This window comes from Bombus pyrosoma, linkage group LG2 (assembly GCF_014825855.1).
Source record: "Bombus pyrosoma isolate SC7728 linkage group LG2, ASM1482585v1, whole genome shotgun sequence".
In the NCBI taxonomy this organism is placed as follows: domain Eukaryota; kingdom Metazoa; phylum Arthropoda; class Insecta; order Hymenoptera; family Apidae; genus Bombus; species Bombus pyrosoma.
In genome coordinates, this window is record NC_057771.1 from 10790364 (window position 1) to 10809819 (window position 19456).

Genomic DNA, 19456 nt, shown 5'->3' on the forward strand with positions numbered 1-19456 from the left:
TGAGAACTCTAGAGACAAACCACTCCTCCACGATTAATCTAATAAAACCTTCCCTTACGCAATGCGAATCGGTGCCGTTAATCTTCCGACGAACTGTTATGCCATATCACTTTCAGCTATAACATTGATTTCGATATAAACGAACCTATCGCGAGACAACGATTTTATCGTCGTATATTTTCTTTTTTCTTGATTAAACACACTACCTTAATCGTATCCAATTATAAGATACTTTCTTTATCTCTCACAACACAAATTGATATAGTACGAAATTAACAACGAAGTATATCTAGTGTTATAATAATATGATATCTTCATGATACAGTAATAAAGTAACTAGAATGAGGGGCTAGAAACAAACAAAAATATAACCGATCAACTTTAAATAAAAGCTTACCTCTAATTTTGAAGAGTACTCCTCAGTGAGTGCTTCACTCTGTCTGGTTAATTCCTGGTTCCTTTCTAAAAGCGCTTTTCCCAATTCTGCGGCCAATACAAGGTCTTTGTCGCGTTTTTTTAGAAGTTCTACCGGATCCTCGAGGTCCTCCTGGTCTAGGGAATTTCGTCGCGCTTGAAGGTCGGATATCATATCCTCCAGAGCGTACGGCTCCGGATGGCCGTCTTTTTTCGGTAACATCGTGGTAGCGAGTCGTTACACGCTCGCCAATTGTCGATCGAATGTCACGTGTCAGGCGAACGCGTGACTTTTATTGTCGTTCGTAATGATGACACTCGCGAAACCAGGTGGCCGATCGTCTCAACGTCACAGTCATTTGTAATGCACAAAATGCGGGTATACACACTAATCAACACGGGCAATCCAATAGAAGTAATGTAGTTTGAATGTCGCGTACCACGCGATACTTGTGTCGCGAATGATTGACATTAATACGTAGTATATACATATCTAAAATCTCACTCGAAAAGCGATGTCGTTGAAGCTTGCTCGATCTTCATTTCTTATCGAAGAAAATCGTTGGCATATGGTATGCAGGTAATTGAAAATGTATCGACTCCTCAACAAAATATATAAAATATAAAGTGGGATCTTTAACTGCTTTTTCCTATACGATTAAAAGCTTTGATAACTAAGGTAGCTTATCTTCAAGTTAGAAATATTCGAATGTGCGTTGTGCGAATATCACGCTGATTCAAAATTTCGAAAACATAGCTGAATAACGTGAGTCACGCCGCTCACCTTCGAATATTGTAAATAAATTGCACGACGTGTGCAAAAATAAAGACTGTGTAGAAGTTCACTTTTTCCTCGCCTCGACTCGTGCACAACACTATCCAAACAGGTTCTCTCGCCGATCAATAAAGTCTCTCACTATCAGGAACGATCAGCTGTGATCACACTCACGGACGTAATCTTTTGACGAGTATATTGCTCTCGAATACTTCCATAAATCGTAGCCAATACACGATTCGTCACACTACACATGCACGTTCGCACGATCGACTCACTACGAAATAGTTTGAAAATAAAGAGTTCTTGCGAGATATGCCGCGATAAAATCCTAGGTTAGCATCGATCGACATTCGACTGATCGCTTGTCGATCGATTGTCAATCGATTGTCAATGCAACATTCTCCGACGAGTGAAAAAACCAGGTGAATTGTTACGGGACTAATTCCGTTGTTCTGCTCCGTTTCCTCGTTACTACACGCGAACGTAGAGGCAGCAACGATTCCTGACTTTACGATAGAAAGTCAACAATGTAACCACGCTTCGAAACGACCAACACGGGTATAACATACGGACGTAACCCCTCTACCGTCTTGCTCACGATCGTTTCCAGGTACGATACACACGCAGAAATTGCCGCACTGCTCACTACGACACGTAAATAAATAAGTGATCGATGCACAAATTGTATTCGACTACTAATAAAATTACGATTCAACGTAGTATCCTGAAACTCAATGTTGGACATCAGACTGATATATCAAGGTACACTAGCGTCTGTTGTCGATCGTATTCTGCGACCCATTTTTACGAATATCGATATAACCTTCGCAACATAACAAGTGCTGCACTTGTTTTCAGTTGTCCCTCGATAAATATGACGTCAGTGGTTCAGAATATTCTGCTTAGCATTTGAACTATACCGATTTCAATGAGACGATGATGCTTTTGTATTCCATTCCGTCTTGGATTTCGACAATGTGGAAACGATACGATCACCGTGGAATCGATACGATCGTCGTGAAAGGAGAATGATCTTTTTCACCAATAATCCCCTTTATTCTCGTTATCCTTTGTAGGTCCTTTTGTACAAGACAATCTCGATTGGCTCGTAGCGTCACCGTGAACTCACTGTTTGCAAGAAGCACGCGCAGAAGGACACGGACACACGAGGCGACCAGCTCGCCGCACCGTGGTCGGCCAGGTAGTGACTCACTAGCCGCCAGTAGAAAATAAATATTACGGAATCGTGCGCCGTGCTTCTCAGCCAAGTAGAGATCCTCCCACCTCCGAGACCTCGGCTGAAAGTAATTCGTTCGACTGGTCAGGCGCGTTCCGCTACGAAAACGTTCACTCGCACTGCTAAATTCGATCCTCAGTGTAATTATGTATCTCGATTGTGATCGTTCGTATCACCACCGACGCTACGTTATCGCATTAGATTATCTTCCGAGTAATTTACGTTTATCTCGCATCGTGTATGCATAGTATTCAGTATTCACTTGTTCTTCACATTGTAATGATCATAGAGAGAAAATAAAACGCGGGTAATAAGAAAAAATACAGTGTGACAGGATTTTATATGAAAACATAAGACAATCGACCTGTCGACCTTTCCCTCTATAAGCATACTAACCTCTCCCTTGGCTGTACCCACCACCAGCGTTACCCCCACTGCTTGACCCACGTCGAACCGCCACCTGACTCGATCTCACGAAATCTATGGATCATGTTTAACGTACGATCCTCCTACATGTACCGCTGTTACCGATGTATTATGTTAAAATAAATGTTGAAATTCCTATTACTTTCTTCAATATCGACCTATAAATTAATATAGCACAAAATAAATAAACTCTTTCGAGAGTTAGAAAATATGTTTCATACAAAATGGTTCGAGCAGTTTCACTGTAATTCCAACGTAAAATTGAACGAACGAATGAAAAAAAAAGAGATGCATCTTCGCGAAAGAAAGAAACTTACTTTATTATACAGCACTTTACAAACTGCCTAGTAATAGATCGATTAAAGGAAAAGTATGTAATGAAATTGACATTTTTTTGAAGAGCTGGTGATCACATGACACTATTCGTTAGCAATCAAGCGTTCTTAGTAATGTAATTATTTAATAACTTTAGTTATCATCAAACGGCTTGCACCATCTAGTGGTTTTTTGAGTAACTGGTCTTATCAGAAAAGTAAAGCGTCACTTTGATATTCAACAAATCATTTTAATCTTTTTGTACTGTTCCTTTTCTTCTTTTTTTTTTTTTTGGAAATGATATCTTTCTTCGTTATATGTTTCTTTTAATTCTTTGCAAACCGGTCTTTCTTGTATAACGATGAAAGATCACTTGAACATTTTTCGCTAACTCATAAAACGAAGGTTCTGTTACTATACACCCCTGAGAGGGTGCTTGGCAACCGGAAATATCAACAAGAAAGAATAACGGTGCCGCACGTACAGCTAGTAGAGCTATATAGGGTGGCAGATGTATTTCTCAAATGTCGCCGCTGAACCTCATCGACAGTTACATTGGGAAAGTGTTTTCCTCTCCGTGGATCCTAAAGATCATCTACGTGGACGGTGAGAAAGACACGGATGTGAACGTTGCCAACTTCCGGAAAAATCTCGGATCCATTGAGCGTAACTTTCTATAAATGATTAATAAATAGTGAGTTTCGCACTAACCTTTATACTTAAACGTCAATCGATGAAAAGAATTTTAAACAACAAGTAGTGTATAGTTTGTAATAAAGTTTGCTCAATAAATAAAGTTTGAGAAATTGTAGACTAACTGTGACGTGTATTTTTATTGTATGTCGAAAGAAATAAGAAATTAACATTTAAAGAAAAATGATAGTGGTAAAAATATAACAAAATCGTATTATGTTTTGAAAGGTTGTAATTATTGAAAAATAAAGCTCCATAATGGCGCATAAACCGCAACATATACCGGACGAGATAGAACTTGAGACGATAGCTATAGCTGAACTTTCAAGATTGAAAAGGCAGTATAGGATAATGGAAAATGATCGAGGTGCTTGTACAGAGGATGCAAAATTACAACTGCACAATCAAATGAACATGATTAATCGCTTGGAGTACGAAAAGGCAGAACTCGTTCTTCGTATTAAAACTGCAACTTCGAAAACGTTTGTTCGTAAAGATGAGGAAATGGAAGAAAAATTAAAGTGTATGTTAACAACGCAAGCAAAATATGACGAGATGATAAAGACGGAGAAGGAGGAAATAGCAGAGCTCGATAATGAAATTCGCAAGGTTCATCAATCGTTGATCTTGATTTCAAGTATGAATGTTTCAAGATGAAACGATACTATTAAAATGCTTTATTTTCAGTTATCAAAAGAGGTTGAAATGTTCAAAACAAAAATTAAGACAGACACGCAACTAAAAGAAATATCTTTACAACAAAGTAAAATGGTTTGTATATTGGAAAATCGGCTTGAAGTAGCAACGAAAAGGTTCAATATTGTAGTTGCTCAAAACAAAAAGCTTCGAGAAGAAATCGAAAATATGCTGAAGGAAAGATCGCAGTTCACAATACTTTGGAATAAGTTAATTAATCAATTAAACGCCGGAAAACAAATTATCAATGATTTAATAGAGCAAGCTACCATCGCGTTCAATCAAAGGGACGAAGAATTGAACAAGATTCAAGCTCTTCGTGAGAGGTATGCTCTTGAAGAATCTTTTATCTTGAATATCAGTATAAAATGAAACTACACAGAAACGTACTTAGTACTGTTGCCACAAGTTTCACGACACTCTTTACCAACGAATAGCTGCGAAAGTTGAAAAGATTGGATCGTTGTCCCCATAACTCTAAGGATTACGTTAATGACCTGAAAGTTATTCGTATTTCACGTAGAACGAATTATCCATCGTTGAATTAGAAACTCGGAACCAAGAGTAACGATCGGAAATCAATGACGCGTGATAACATCCGGTGATCTCGCTTCTACATCGGTTATCCAATATTTTATTTGTCGGATCATTAATTGACTTACACTTCTGTTGCTTCCGGCGACGGTGTACAATCTTTCGAACAGAAATGAACATTGAAATATTATTTTCTTTAAAGGGGACTAAGAGATCTAAAGGCTCACGTGTCAGAAATGTGCGAATTACAAAGGACAATGGACAATGAAATGAAATTGCAAGAATTTCTTGGTGTAAAAGGACAATATCGCGAAATGGGTGATTTGAATGCAAAACGTGCAGCTGAAAGGAAAGCGAAAATGGAAGAGAAACAAGATAAGATCGAGAATTATAAAAATATCTTACAATTGATTAAAGAATTCACCGGTATTTGTGTTTCCTTTATCTTCCACATATATCGCGAAACGACACGAAACATAATATTAAAACATATATTAATATTAATATTATAATAACATTAAAATAATATTAAAGTTCAAGCGTAGTAAATTTTGTAACGAATAATCATTTTTGTAGGCGTGCACGATGTCGATAAGCTCATAGCGCACTTTATCAAGCAAGAAGAAGAAAACTTTGCTTTATTCAGTTATGTGAACGAATTAAACGATGAACTGGAAGGTCTCCAGTCGAGGATGGCTCAATTGTCAATAGCTATACAAGACGCACGAATTATGAACGAAGTTACTGATCAAAAACAGGCCGAAACATTGGAGAAACTCAAACGAGAACTTGAAGAACAAACCGCTCTCGCTGATGCGGCTGAAGAAAATCTGATACAGGTGATATCTTACTAATTTCATCGAATATCAAAGAATCAAAATCTACGGAATCAAACCACGACGTTGAATTTCCTTAGAAATTAAATATTTTTGTTTAAATGAGTAACTTTATTATTTGTTTCAGTGTGACGACGTAATAGAGAAATTGTTAAAAGGAATAGATTCTCTCTTTAAAGCAATTCGTTGTGACAATTCTCCGATCTTGCAACTGTTAGGTGATAATGAACAGATAACAACGTGCAATGTCATGCTATACTTAGAAATCATTGAAAAACGTATTACTCAGATGTTCCACAAAGTATATTGGCTAGATAAAGCTACCAGAACGCAACAATTGCGACTTGACGAAGAGAGAAGACCCAGATTGAAAGTGCCTCCTATTGAATATATTGCCCCTACTCAACCCTGTGCCTTGTAAGTCCTTCGATTCCATCTACCTCCATCTATTTCTCCTTCCTTTCTTATCCTTCCCTATTTCCAATATTTTGGAATTTTTCTTATCTCTTTGTTTTCGTTTAGCTTCTTTGCATGTAATGTTTATAACGAATATTTATTGAGAAAATTAAATCGTATAGATGTATCGAAAAAGAAGAATTACAGATCGTATCCGAAGGTTTGGAACATCCATTAACGCGCGATGAAGCTACTAAAAAGTTAAAACAAAGACTCGAAGAAGATTACTCGGAACTCCTGCATAATATATCTGGTTGTCATTTACCGGCAGCTAGAAAAATCATACAGAAACGATATCAATAAAATGGTAACAGAAAGCCTGTAAATTGGATACACAATCATTAACATTTACGAAGTACAAGGTAATTGGCCGAATCCTCGACGTAATTGTGCGACTCGTAAAACTGTTCTGCCACAAATTTTCAATCCAATTTTTAGTAACAATAGTAAGATACTTATCAGTATTATATATATTTAATTTCTTTAGAATATTTATTTACAGTAGCTGGACAAGTAATTTCAAGTAAAACGATCCTCTTATTTCGCTGCGCGTTTTTTTGCAACTCTTATGATTCGTTTTAATTCAAGAATGGTTCGTTTAATATGATCTAACTGTTGCTCGACGTCATCTTTGCTTACAGTCACGGGAATATCCTTTCTCTTGCAGATCTGTTGATATAGATTCCAGCAACACGTTTTTACTTGCATGTGCTCCAAATTTTTCTCCGCTGCGGTTACTTTTATTTCAGCCACGATTGTTTCCCATTTACGAGCTTGTACTTCTGCCCAATCGCGTCTTGCTTGTAGTTGCGCTAATTTACTATTCAACCCCATAATTTTTTGTGACTTTGCTTCTGTCATATGATGCTATAAAAAAAGAGATACGCATCCTTTCCATTGTACAATTATAAATGGAAAACTAATAAAATATATCTTAAGAAAATTACCATTTCTGTTCCCCTTTCTTCTAATATCTCAAGATTTTTATCCTGATGTTCGGACAAAATCGTTCGTGCTTCGATTAAAGTTTCGTAACGATTGAAAATCTCAGAAATTGAATGAAATTCGCCTGTTTCGACGATGACCCTGTCTAAATAATCATGATATTTTTTATATTCTTTTACATATTTCTTCATCCTATCTCGAACATCATTCATGTAACTTAATTTTTCTTCGAGTTCTTTTATCTAAAACATATGTTCTCTACTAAATAAAAAATATTATATTTCTACTACTACGTAAATAATTTTCTTTATTAATTTTATTGTGATATGTTACTTCTTCCATCCTATTTGCTTGACGATCGCGTTCTTCTTTAATTTTGCTATCCGCGCGATCGCGTTTTTCTTGATTTTCCCTCACGAATCTGTTGAATTTTATAAATGATTCTCGGAGGAACAATTCTTGATGTCTCATCTCGTCCCATTGCTCGTCCATGAATTTCCGCTTTTTCTCTTGTTCGACCCATTTTGCACGTAATCTCTCTTCGGTTTTTGCTAACTCACAACGCGCTCTAACTATTTCTAATGCCGGGTAAACTCTTGGCTTATCCCATTCAGGATACTTTCTAATACATAAAAGACAAAACTCACATATCTTTGGAGATGTTAGCTTTTTTTTTAATTATATAAAGAAAAAGCATAAAAATAAGATACTTTGACAACCTTTTTCATAAAATTTTACATCAGTTTCCTAATTGTTATCGAACTGAAAATAAAAGAATGCAAAGAATATACTTGTAATGTATCGCAAATTGATTATATGAAATAATTTCTTTGTTACATTACTTAATATCACGATCTTTTTGCTTCGAGAAGAAGTATTCCGTAATAGCTTTTTGCGGGTCTGTTGTAATAACAGCTCGTCGAATAAAATTTTTTACTTCTTCTTGTATGGTAGCCATTTTAATTTAGTACAAAGTGATGTGAATAAAAATGAATGTTTTAATACGATGTTCACTAAATTTTTAATATTCCACGAGAAGATCTTAATTGTATGTATAATCCATTGATCAAACAATTTGAAGTACAGGTTTGTTTCTTTAACAAAGAACTCTAGCAAAAAATCCCTAGATTTTTTATACAGCATATTTTAATTGATCATACATCTGGACCATGGACATGTATTAGATGTAACAAGTTTAATGACAGGTAAATACAATTAGAAAAATTGTATTTAAAATAATTAAACGTATTTTATTTATTTTACATTTTTACAAAGAGTCAATTACAGTAATGTGGAAAATCACTGTACGTTATAAGGGAATGGGAAATAAGTATTTTCAGATATTTATTGTATAATATGCAAATTTTACGAATGAACTTCTTGTCCTAAGAGTGAAAGTTGTTTAAGTAATTGTTTTGCATTAATAAATGTTGTAGAACCATACGTGATTCGTTTATTGACCCCAGCCCCACTTTTTTGTTTTACATAGTCCACTAGGTTTTGATATTCTATGTAATTTCCGCCACCAACAATAAAAACAATTACATCTTGGAATGTTGGTCTATTCTTTGGCATTTGTTCTGTAGGCTTTAAGAGCTTTGGATCTAAATAACAATAATCATCTGCTTGAGATGATTGCCTTGATTCCATTAATTCATCAACTATTTTTGTGACTGGTAAATTATGCTTCTTAACAACCAAATTTTTTACTCCCTCCATTACAAAAGATGATCCTTGGTTCATTAATTTTGAAAACATACTAACTGTTTTAGTACCACCACCTTCGTAATTATTTTGGATTTCTGCTATTCGGGTGTAACTTCTTAATCGTTTTATGTATATTAGAGGATTTAAGTCACACCCAGCAGCAAATAATGCTGTCTCAAGTTTACTATATTCACTGTCTGACATATTTGTACAAATATAATATATAATAGCAAGACGTAATTTATCTTCTGGAGTACCACAATCTGGATCACTTATCGTTTCTAATACACTTCTATCTAATGTTTGCCTGCTCATTATTTTCTCTTCTAATTCAAAAAATGTGTCAAGTCTCCTGGACTTTATAAAATTCAGAATACCTGTTGCAATTGATGTATGCATATCAATCAATCGTTTCATTTCCAAGAGTTGTGGTAGATTATTAACAGCATTTGTCAAACGTGCTGTATTATTGGAAACCATTGATAATGCTACTTCACTATCATTATCAATACCCATAGATGATTTGAGCTTTTTAACATCATCTTCAAAAGTACGATACTGTTCCAACTCCTCTTGTATAGCTTCAGCTACTCTAGGGAATGGACTACCTTTATGTTGACACCAAAATCTATCTCTGTTATCTAATTCATAAGCTCTAGTCTTTGAACGTGTTCCTCCTGCAGGAGATCTTCCCACATTTTCCTCGACAACAAGTCTATTCAATGTCATTTCTAATACATCATGCGCCAATGCTTGATAGGTCCATGTATGATGTAATGGTGTTGCCATATCTATGTTACGATCCAATATAATTAAAAGTGGTCTTTGAAAACTATAATGACCAGTTGTTTCACTTTCAAATAAATTATTTCTTGTATCCCAAACATTTTCCCTTAGTTTTTTATCAATCATTTTAGCAACCATTTCTGCAGCATTCCCTCTTGGACATCTTATAACCGGTACAGTACCCAATGTAACAAATACAGAGAAAAGACAATCAACTATAATTTCCATTACAGATTCCATTTCAGTGTCTTTTACTTCACCCCGATTAATTGCATGATACGATATGACATCACTATTTTGATGTCTCAGGATAAATAAATCATCCTCCAATGATATAAAATTCAAATATTGATCAAATACTTTGTGAATATTTGACACTACACCTCCAAGCAATGCAGCAGCTGCTAAATCTTCCATCTTCTGCCTGGTTATTGGTGATATAAAATTCAAATGATAAATATCATATAACCCATTTTGCAAATCTTGGCCAATTCTACCAAGATTTTCATCTGTAGGTGCACAAAAGTAAATAGCTGGTACTTCAGGAATAGAATCTCTGTCAGAATGTAATTGCATATGGAGTGTAATACCAAGTTCTCTGAGTTCTTTTACAGATATTAATGGTGAAATAATATCCTGTCCAAGTCTATCATAAATTAAAACTTTCCACACTGGTATTGCTTCTTCTAATTTCTTTTCCGGTTGATTCAGATTTAACATCAATTTTAAGGCATTTATTTGCCTATCACGAAGGCTCATCATGGTTAACTCGTTTATTGAGGTCTTTATTTTTTAAAACTTTCCTCACTTTAATAAATATTTGAAGTTTTATAGATGAAAAGATATCTTTACAACTCTATATGATTAATATTTTGTGATTATATAAAAAAATAAAAGATTAAAAACACCATAATATAAATAAATATGTCAATATTCGATTCTTAACTCTAAATTGTCAAAAAATATCCATACAATGTAATACTACTAGGACTTAACACTGTAATATGGAACACATCAATAGTTCCTGAAATGATGCAAAATCTCTAGATCATTGCTGATATCTTATATGAAATGTAATTAAAAATTGTACAATTATAATATCTTTAAAAAATATATACTTTTATGTCCTATAATACTATGTAAAAATAGGGAAGTATTTTTTAAATTTATATATAACCAGATGTAACATAACATTATATGAAATGCTGTGAGATTTTTTATGGCTCTTATTGGTAGCATTGGCCGGCAACAAAATGGCGACCTCATTTTACTGGGAAAGTAAAATCAAAGAAAAGTTCGATGTTAACATTAGACTATTGTGCGTGACATGTAAATAATAAACGAGATTGTGTTTATATAATATTAAAGGAACTAGTTTGACCTTCAAAGGACAATATACATTGAATATTCGATGAGATTTCGGTGATACGTTTCTGACAGCATGTCTGCAATGGCCGATGACTCTACTTCTCTGCCAAAAAGGCGTCAATTGGTAAACAAACCTAGCATAACTTTTTAATTTAACATTAATTCCAATTGTTCTATATGAAGTTTATAAAATTTTGCTAAAAAAATCATATTTGTCATGAATTTTATTGTAGCGAGAAAGAACTCGAAAATTATATACAGACGACTGGACCATAGGCGATGAGGAAATTGAGGGTCGTAGGACTTTCCAACTCGATGAAAAAATCGAGTGTGAAAGATACAACCTTAACAATTTCACTGGGTTATTCCGTGAAATGGCAGGTTCTGAATTCAATTTAGCATACCTGCAAAAACATGGTCTGAGCATACCATTGCTCTTTAGGGATAAATCTGGATTGGGATTAAGAGTCCCCAGTACAAATTTTACTGTGAATGATGTCAGAACTTGTGTTGGTATGTTTGATTTCATTAAACATATTTTATTTAATATCCAGATTATTCAAAAATATTCATTGTCAATGTTTGTCAGGTTCAAAAAGGATATTGGATGTAATGGATGTTAATACACAGAAGAATGAAGATATGACAATGAAAGAATGGCAAAAGTATTATGAAGATCCCAACAAAGAGCGACTGTTAAATGTAATTTCATTAGAGTTCAGTCATACCAAGTTAGAAAATTATGTACAATCACCTGAAATAGTGCGACAGGTTGATTGGGTAGATGTTGTATGGCCAAGACACCTAAAAGAAGCACAAGTGGAATCTACAAATCTGTTGGAAGATATGATGTATCCAAAAGTGCAAAAGTATTGTCTCATGTCTGTAAAAGGTTGTTATACAGACTTTCATGTTGATTTTGGTGGAACCAGTGTTTGGTATCACATTTTAAGAGGTGGTAAAATATTTTGGCTTATTCCTCCTACTGAAAAGAATTTGACTCTTTACCAAGAATGGGTATTAAGTGGTAAACAATCTGATGTATTCTTTGGAGACATGGTAGACAGATGTGGTAGGATAACTTTAACAGCTGGCATGACTTTGTTTATTCCAACTGGTTGGATTCATGCTGTGTATACTCCTCAAGACTCTTTAGTATTTGGTGGAAACTTTTTACACAGTTTTGGTATTGAAAAACAATTAAAAGTTGCACAAGTAGAAGAACATACAAAAGTGCCACAAAAATTCAGATATCCATTTTTCACCGAAATGTTATGGTATGATGAACTATTTAAGAGATTCAAAAGAAATCTGTTATATTATCTATACAGCGATTTTTTGTTATTTATTACAGGTATGTTTTGGAGAGATATGTTCATGTTCTTCTAGGCAGAAGTCACTTGGATATTTCTGAATCACAACGTCAACATTCAGTACCACAACACCACCAACATGTACATTTAACACCATTTGAATTGCATGGTTTAAAAGCAATAGTTATGTATCTACATTCGCTACCTTCTACGAAGAAGAATGTGCCTGAGCTAATTCGTGATCCGGTTGCCTTAATTCATGATGTTCGATGTCTAGTAGAACAACATAGACATGATAATCCAGAAGCAGCTGTAACAGGGAATCCTGTTTTACCACCTCCACCTCCCTTGACAATTGCTGAAAGAGTATGTATAAAATGTTAAATTTTATTAATAATGTTTATTTCTTACATCATATTTACACATATCTTACGACATTACTGGTATAACAGGAACGCTTGAGGATAACTAAGAAAAGTTTTACAAAGATTCAGAGACATCACTCGCAAGAAAAGTCGGAAAGAGCTTTTCCGCGACGAAGGCGTACTAGATGTAAGAAGTGTGAAGCATGTACAAGAACTGATTGTGGAGAATGTATGTACTGTCAAGATATGGTAAAATTTGGTGGAAGTGGTCGTGCCAAACAAACGTGCTTAATGAGGCAATGTTTGAGACCTATGCTTCCAGTTACTGCAGCTTGTAAAGTTTGTCGATTAGATGGTTGGGGTCAACCGCCTGCACCGTTAATGGGTACTTATTTATGTTTTTATTTCTTTCAATGAATTATCAATCTATTGTTAAGGTAATAAGTAGAGATACTTCATTTTTAATCTTCGATACAGGAAAGCCAACACCTACAGCTTCGTCAAGTTTAGTAGAATGCTCGATATGCTTCGACATTGTACATCCTGAATGTATAGGATTGGATCCACAAACCATAACCGTTAGCGACGATTTACCGAACAGTTGGGAATGTCCCGAGTGTTGTGAAAGCGGTCGAAATCTAGATTGTAGACCACGACAACCTAAGGCTCGTGCTCGAAAACTTTCCGTATCTAGTGCAGCTTCATCAGCACCCACAACAGATTCTGAAAGGGCTACCACACCAAGTAAACGTTCAAGACCCGATCCCAGCGATGTAAGTCCCCAAATGGAATCTGAAACGGTCTAAGAATACGAAATTATTCATGGTTTCTATACAAAAAATTCCAGGCATGGAATGACAGAGAACCGGCTGAGGGTGAACAGCGAACAGCTTTGCGTACACAATTAGCTGTACAATTAACTGGTTCAAGTAGTAAGTCATTGAAGAGGCCCCACGTGGTGGTTAGGCCTGTTCCACTTCCGCCTGTTCAAAGACCAGGGCCCGATTTTAATGGACAATCTTTAGCATATGACAAGACAGCATTACTTGCTATTTTTAGATTTTTAAATATAAAGGACCTGGCGAATTGTGCCTTGGTTTGCCGTACATGGGCCAGATATAGTATAGATCCTAGTTTGTGGAGAAAATTGGATATGTCTCATTCCCATCTAACAGCTTTACACTTAACTGGTATAATACGCCGCCAACCGGAAAATCTGTCCCTTGACTGGACAAATGTTACTAAAAGACAATTAGCTTGGCTATTAAGTAGATTACCACAGCTCAGAACATTATCTTTACAAGGTTGTACGTGGACTGGAGTCTGTGCTTTAAGAACATGCACTTGTCCACCACTTGTTACCTTAGATCTAAGTCATGTATCTGGACTAAATGATTCAAGTTTGAGAGAAATGCTCAGTCCACCTACAGATTCGAGGCCTGGTCTAATCGATAAAACTTCAAGACTAAAACATCTTAAAAATTTATCTTTGGCTGGATGTGATATAACTGATGTAGCTTTGAGATATATAGTTCAACATTTACCCTATCTGGAGACATTAGATCTTTCTTCTTGTGGTAGAGTTACTGATGCTGGTGTAGCTCAATTAGCAACTCCACCAGCGCAAGCAGTGACGAACCTGGCATCATTGAATTTGGCAAACTGTAGATTACTTACAGAAGCAACATTAGATCATTTGGCGAGATGTAAAGTGCTTAAACGTTTAGATCTTAGACACACTACTCAAGTTTCAACTCAATCTGTAATTAAGTTTGCTGCAAAAAGTATTCATAATTTGCATGTAACTGATGTTAAATTGGTAGAAGAAAAGAAATTTAAAGCAGAAGTTAAAGTTACATGAAAACGTGTATTTTTTCTTTTTTTTTCCTTTTTTTAAACTGTTACAAAGACTTTCGGCAAGTGCAATTTGGTTACCGTGTAAAACCATAAGAAATGGCAATGAACTTAGTACTGGATTTCAATCAATAATTATTTATTATCACAAAAACTCATTAACACTATATCGCATCTTCATAATATAAGAGAATGGACCTGACTAGTATAGGATTTCTATTTGATAATGTTCAGTTTTATCGATGTCACTGTGCAATCTGGGCGAAGAAAAAAGAAAGGAAACTACTGCTTATATATTATTTAAAATGACCAAAATATTTTTTATGTTCTGCTTTTTATTATGGTAAATGCTGTCTTCCTTTATGCCTGGATAGCTCTGTGCATTCTTCAGAAGTATTTTCACGAATACAGGATATTAAATAAGTAATGCAGATTCTAAAAAAAATATTCACAAGTGACTAATACAAACCTACACTAGTTGAATCTAAAATACGTCGAAATATAGCAATGGTTAGCATTCCTAACACTAAAATTGTATAAAAGCGAAATGTTAGGTTCTATTGACCTTGCCAACCAAGAAAATCATTACTCGCTTAATATTCAGTATTCTATGAAATCGAAATATAATACTTACATCGATATGGAAATTCTTACTGTCGTATTGCTGAAAATGCGAACGTTCAGTATTTATTTTGTAATTCTATGTGGATGTAAAAATATAAATGCGGGTAAAAAACATATTAACATTCATAGTCTTATGAAAAACTCAGCAGATTAATACACCGACGCCGATATATCATTCGCCAATATATTGCTACAAAAGAAGAGGTATATTTATTTCTGCTGTGTTTGGATAGGTGTCCAACATGAAGATTACTAATTCATTCAAAAGTCGCAAAAGTAAAGCAGTTTGTTGGCCGTGTAAACTCATACCCTAATTATAAAACCGAAAACGCGCAATGAAACGTATTCGATTATACTATTTCATATTAGGTATATAATTAACGTTATGCTGAAAAACATGTATATTACACATATGTTTTAATTTTCGACCCAAGCTATGTTAAACGTAATGTCGAATGTTTTTATGTAAACGAATGTACATACGTATTTTCTTTTTCTTTTTTTTTTTTTTAATAAATTTACTTTCCCATTTTATTTTGTTAGCGTGCATATTATGTACGTAATTTAAGAGTGATAATAATACCGAGCAATAAGAATTTAATTACCTGCACTTTCAAACTAACTCTAGCTGTATAATTAAAGTATCTCACATTGTTTGTATCATCTCTGTGAAAATATCTCCTAAAGAACACGAACCCGTGATTAAAATTCAGCATATTTTTTTCAATTTAGCTTCGGTGTAATCAGTTTCACTATACTCGTTATTGTCAGATTGTTTATAACGAGTAAAATTTTTATAACTGGAACAGGTTTTAGGAGCATTTAAGATACAAATAATGTTCTAAAACTATAGCACTATTGTATATATACATAGAATATGTAACCCATTGGAAAACAATAGTGATATTCTGATTTTTCAAATATAATTTTGAATTTTAAAAATACCGCTATCATCTCCGTTCATTTATTTTCGGCATTTTACATTCCTTTTCTAATTGTATTAGCAGAAATGTCGATGCAACAGAAAAATAGGAGAAAAAAAATATTGTTCAATAAACATATAATTATGAAACAAAAATTTGATATATTTGTTAACGACGATGACTATACGCTTGTAATGTAAACTATACGCAAGTGGAATGTTTGCGACGCCAGTGTAAGAAGCATCACTAGGGATTTTATCATACGTCATGTTAGATGTAGGTAAGCGTTCTTTTCAAACTACGTTAATGCATAGTTGCAGTTTCCTTGAAGCTGTAATAAACGTAGTGATTTATGTTATTGTGTACTCTAAATAAAATATCATCGTTGAAAAGATATAGCTTGTATATTCTGGGAATAACCTGCTCGTTGATTGATTTCAATTGCCAGCATGTAAGTGTTGTATTGATTTTTTAGATTGTAAATAACCTGTATAGAAACTTGATGATCGAGTAATAATTGTCTTTATTAAAAAATATTTAACAACAAAATAGCAAAAACGCAATATTCGTAATCTCATATAAACATTTCCGGCGTTCATGGGAAATATTACGATAGATGTGTATAGATGTGCTATATAGAACGCATTATATGACATGCGCCACAGACATTGCGTCTTTTGTTCCGATCAATAGATACGGTTTGATATTTTATCTCTGGTCCGTTTCATCATTACGTGTAAGGACAGTGTAAGTATCGTTACGCGTACATAAGATATTTACCATAGATACTAAAGAAAATAAATTAGTGCGTTTAATAATCTGTACAACATAGTAGCTCTGTACTTTGCAGTTGATTGAACAAAAATTCTATTTGTATAATTTTCTACAAGAAACGTTAGGCGATAAGTGAGTGTGCGTGTAATAGTTGCGTTTAGTTTTTCAAACATAATATTTTCTATATTTCCAGATGTAATAATTATAAGTGTATGTATACAATTGTTCATAATCATTGTTAGAAATGTTTTTTTTTTTGCATTAACTTAACTCTGCTAACACGCAGTCAAGATCTTCTTGGAGAGTGAGACTATTTTCCCGTTGTTTTACTAAATCATCTTTCAGTCTGTCAACTTGTGCTTTCAGGAGATAATTACCTTTTCTTTATGTAGCTAAACGTCCTACGTGTTTTTTTTTCTTTGGCTTGTTTATATCAAAATATATGTACAATTAAGAGAATGTTATTTGACATGTAGTATAACAATTTGTATCAGCTATAAAGTATTTCGTTGACTTTCTAGAGATTCGTCTTCATTTTCAGATTCCTTAGATTCTGATTCTTCTAATTCCGTTTCTTCTTCTTCCACCTCTTCCTCTTCATCCTTATCGTCATCTTCACTTTTTGATATTAACATTGCCACTTTATCACATCTTTCCGAGGATGTTTATACTTCTTTTCTTCTTTCAACAATTTTTGTTGCTTTTTAATTTGATCTTTCGTATTTGATGATTGATTAAATTTTGTTTTTTCCAATCAGATTCGAAATATTGTCAAGAGATCATCAACAGAAGCTTGTCTCGTGTTTAAAGGGTGGAACGATATCGAAAGAGTCAATCAGTACAGGCTGGGACACTCTTAGAGGTACTAATAATCAGTATTTTCGTGCTTACGGAGATTCGATAAATGTTCGTCCAAGTGACCAAAATTTTCATCGTAGAGGCTTAAAAATGAGCGAAAATAGCGATAAGATCTCCCAGGAAAAAGAAATTGCACAAACGGAACCGGAACCTTTGCGTTATCCTCCGTATCCAGGATATTCGTACCACGAACCTGGAAGGCCCGTTTCCAAGTATTCGGCTCGTTATGCTCATCAAAGTTTAGAAAACACTAACATGAGAACTAACGAATCTGACGACAACCTATCAAATAGTTCGTCTCCTGCTTCTGGTTCGCCAAATAAAGAAATTCCTCCTCGTGTAGATGATAAAGAGACCGCCACAGAACCAGATATCATGGAAAACAATTCTGAAAATGACACATTAAGCGGAAGTCGTCCATTCAGTCCGAAAGATGAACAATCCAAGGACCTTGCGGAACAGGATGATATTTCCAATCAAGAAATCGATCAAGATAGCGTGGATACATGTAAGGTAGAAAGCTCGATAAGCAAATATAATAACGACAGAGATCAAGACACAGAAAAGAAAGATACTCAGGAGTTCGAAGTTGAGAAAACCATGCCCTGGTTGCGAATGATTCCCGAGGACAAGAATCTCTCGAGGCAGATGTTCCTTTACTTGACCCATACAGAACTGAAATCTAAGATCGAGGACATCCAGAAGAAAGAGACGCAGGCGTGCAACAAGCAGTGTTGGGACGAGGCTCTACGGTTGAGGGACATGAAGAACAGACTGGAACTAATTCGCGAAAAGAGGATGTATCATACGGAAAACGTCGATTTGGACGAAGAATCGAGAAAGAGTGGATTCGTCAACATCGATAAGAGGGAAGCGGAACTTCTTCAACGAGAAAAACTCTGTACGGATTCAACAATGTACAGGTAAATTTTAACAAATTACAGTAATAGATTCATTTGATTATTGGAAATGTTATTTTATGACCGTTGGTAACGAACGAGATTATTCGACTATAATATATAAAATTATATATGAATGAATAGAACTCAAAAATACTTATCTGCAAATGTATTGTGCGTTCCTTTAATGTTCATCTGATGACCAGATTTGGTACAATATCGGTATGTGACGGTGAACGATGTTAAGGGTCTAGGACGGCAAATAGCACCTCTCGAATTAGTCGAGATTCGTCAAAGTTTCAACCGAAAGCCGTGTCTTATTCACGTCTCTCTGTCTCTCTTTATCTGTTGATGTACACTAACCGCTTACACGCATCGAGTGTTTCGTAAATACGTGCCAAGGCGTCGTCATCCTGTACACCGTACATTCGGTCCTCGATAGATCGCAAATAGGTGGTCTACGATGGAGCCTCTAATGATAATGACACGAATCAAGGATAGATGAGTGAAAACATAATAAAAAAGAATTGGGAAGTCGAGTTATAAGTAATCCTGGATCATAAGGATGATGAAAAGTACTAGAATCATTTTATTGTAATTTTCTATTAATCTTTAATAATCTTTGTTTTTGTATATATTGTTTTAGTGAAGATGC

The 19456-nt window shown here is 34.8% G+C and overlaps 5 protein-coding genes across 5 annotated transcripts in view; 2 read left to right on the forward strand and 3 right to left on the reverse strand.

Moving 5' to 3' along the window:
• The window catches only part of LOC122574572 (bicaudal D-related protein homolog), a 28176-nt gene extending 25804 nt beyond the window's left edge, over positions 1–2372 (reverse strand). The window contains exon 1 of the mRNA XM_043742292.1: positions 398–2372. Coding sequence (XP_043598227.1) covers positions 398–637 — 240 coding nt within the window. The 5' untranslated portion in view covers positions 638–2372. The remainder of the gene's footprint in view (positions 1–397) is intronic.
• Positions 2373–3044: 672 nt separating this feature from the next.
• LOC122574625 (coiled-coil domain-containing protein 63-like) lies at positions 3045–6688 on the forward strand. The gene is made up of 7 exons (XM_043742398.1): positions 3045–3864; positions 4092–4472; positions 4551–4885; positions 5296–5519; positions 5670–5932; positions 6057–6346; positions 6508–6688. Exons 2-7 carry the CDS (start codon positions 4122–4124, stop codon positions 6686–6688), a joined length of 1644 nt encoding a protein of 547 aa, XP_043598333.1. The 5' UTR covers positions 3045–3864; positions 4092–4121.
• A 224-nt stretch (positions 6689–6912) lies between these two features.
• LOC122574634 (cilia- and flagella-associated protein 73) lies at positions 6913–8446 on the reverse strand. The gene is made up of 4 exons (XM_043742411.1): positions 8173–8446; positions 7664–7952; positions 7333–7572; positions 6913–7252 (listed from the first exon to the last, which is right to left on the reverse strand). The coding sequence occupies exons 1-4, from the start codon at positions 8286–8288 to the stop codon at positions 6923–6925; spliced, it is 975 nt and encodes a 324-aa protein (XP_043598346.1). The 5' UTR covers positions 8289–8446; the 3' UTR covers positions 6913–6922.
• Positions 8447–8559: 113 nt separating this feature from the next.
• Positions 8560–10887, reverse strand: LOC122574568 (protein sly1 homolog). Its single transcript, XM_043742279.1, has one exon. It carries the CDS (start codon positions 10583–10585, stop codon positions 8696–8698), a length of 1890 nt encoding a protein of 629 aa, XP_043598214.1. The 5' UTR covers positions 10586–10887; the 3' UTR covers positions 8560–8695.
• A 147-nt stretch (positions 10888–11034) lies between these two features.
• On the forward strand, positions 11035–17911 carry LOC122574496 (jmjC domain-containing histone demethylation protein 1-like). The gene is made up of 8 exons (XM_043742167.1): positions 11035–11315; positions 11425–11704; positions 11781–12468; positions 12546–12870; positions 12957–13254; positions 13347–13642; positions 13717–16550; positions 17803–17911. Exons 1-7 carry the CDS (start codon positions 11265–11267, stop codon positions 14728–14730), a joined length of 2952 nt encoding a protein of 983 aa, XP_043598102.1. The 5' UTR covers positions 11035–11264; the 3' UTR covers positions 14731–16550; positions 17803–17911.
• Positions 17912–19456: the final 1545 nt, after the last annotated feature.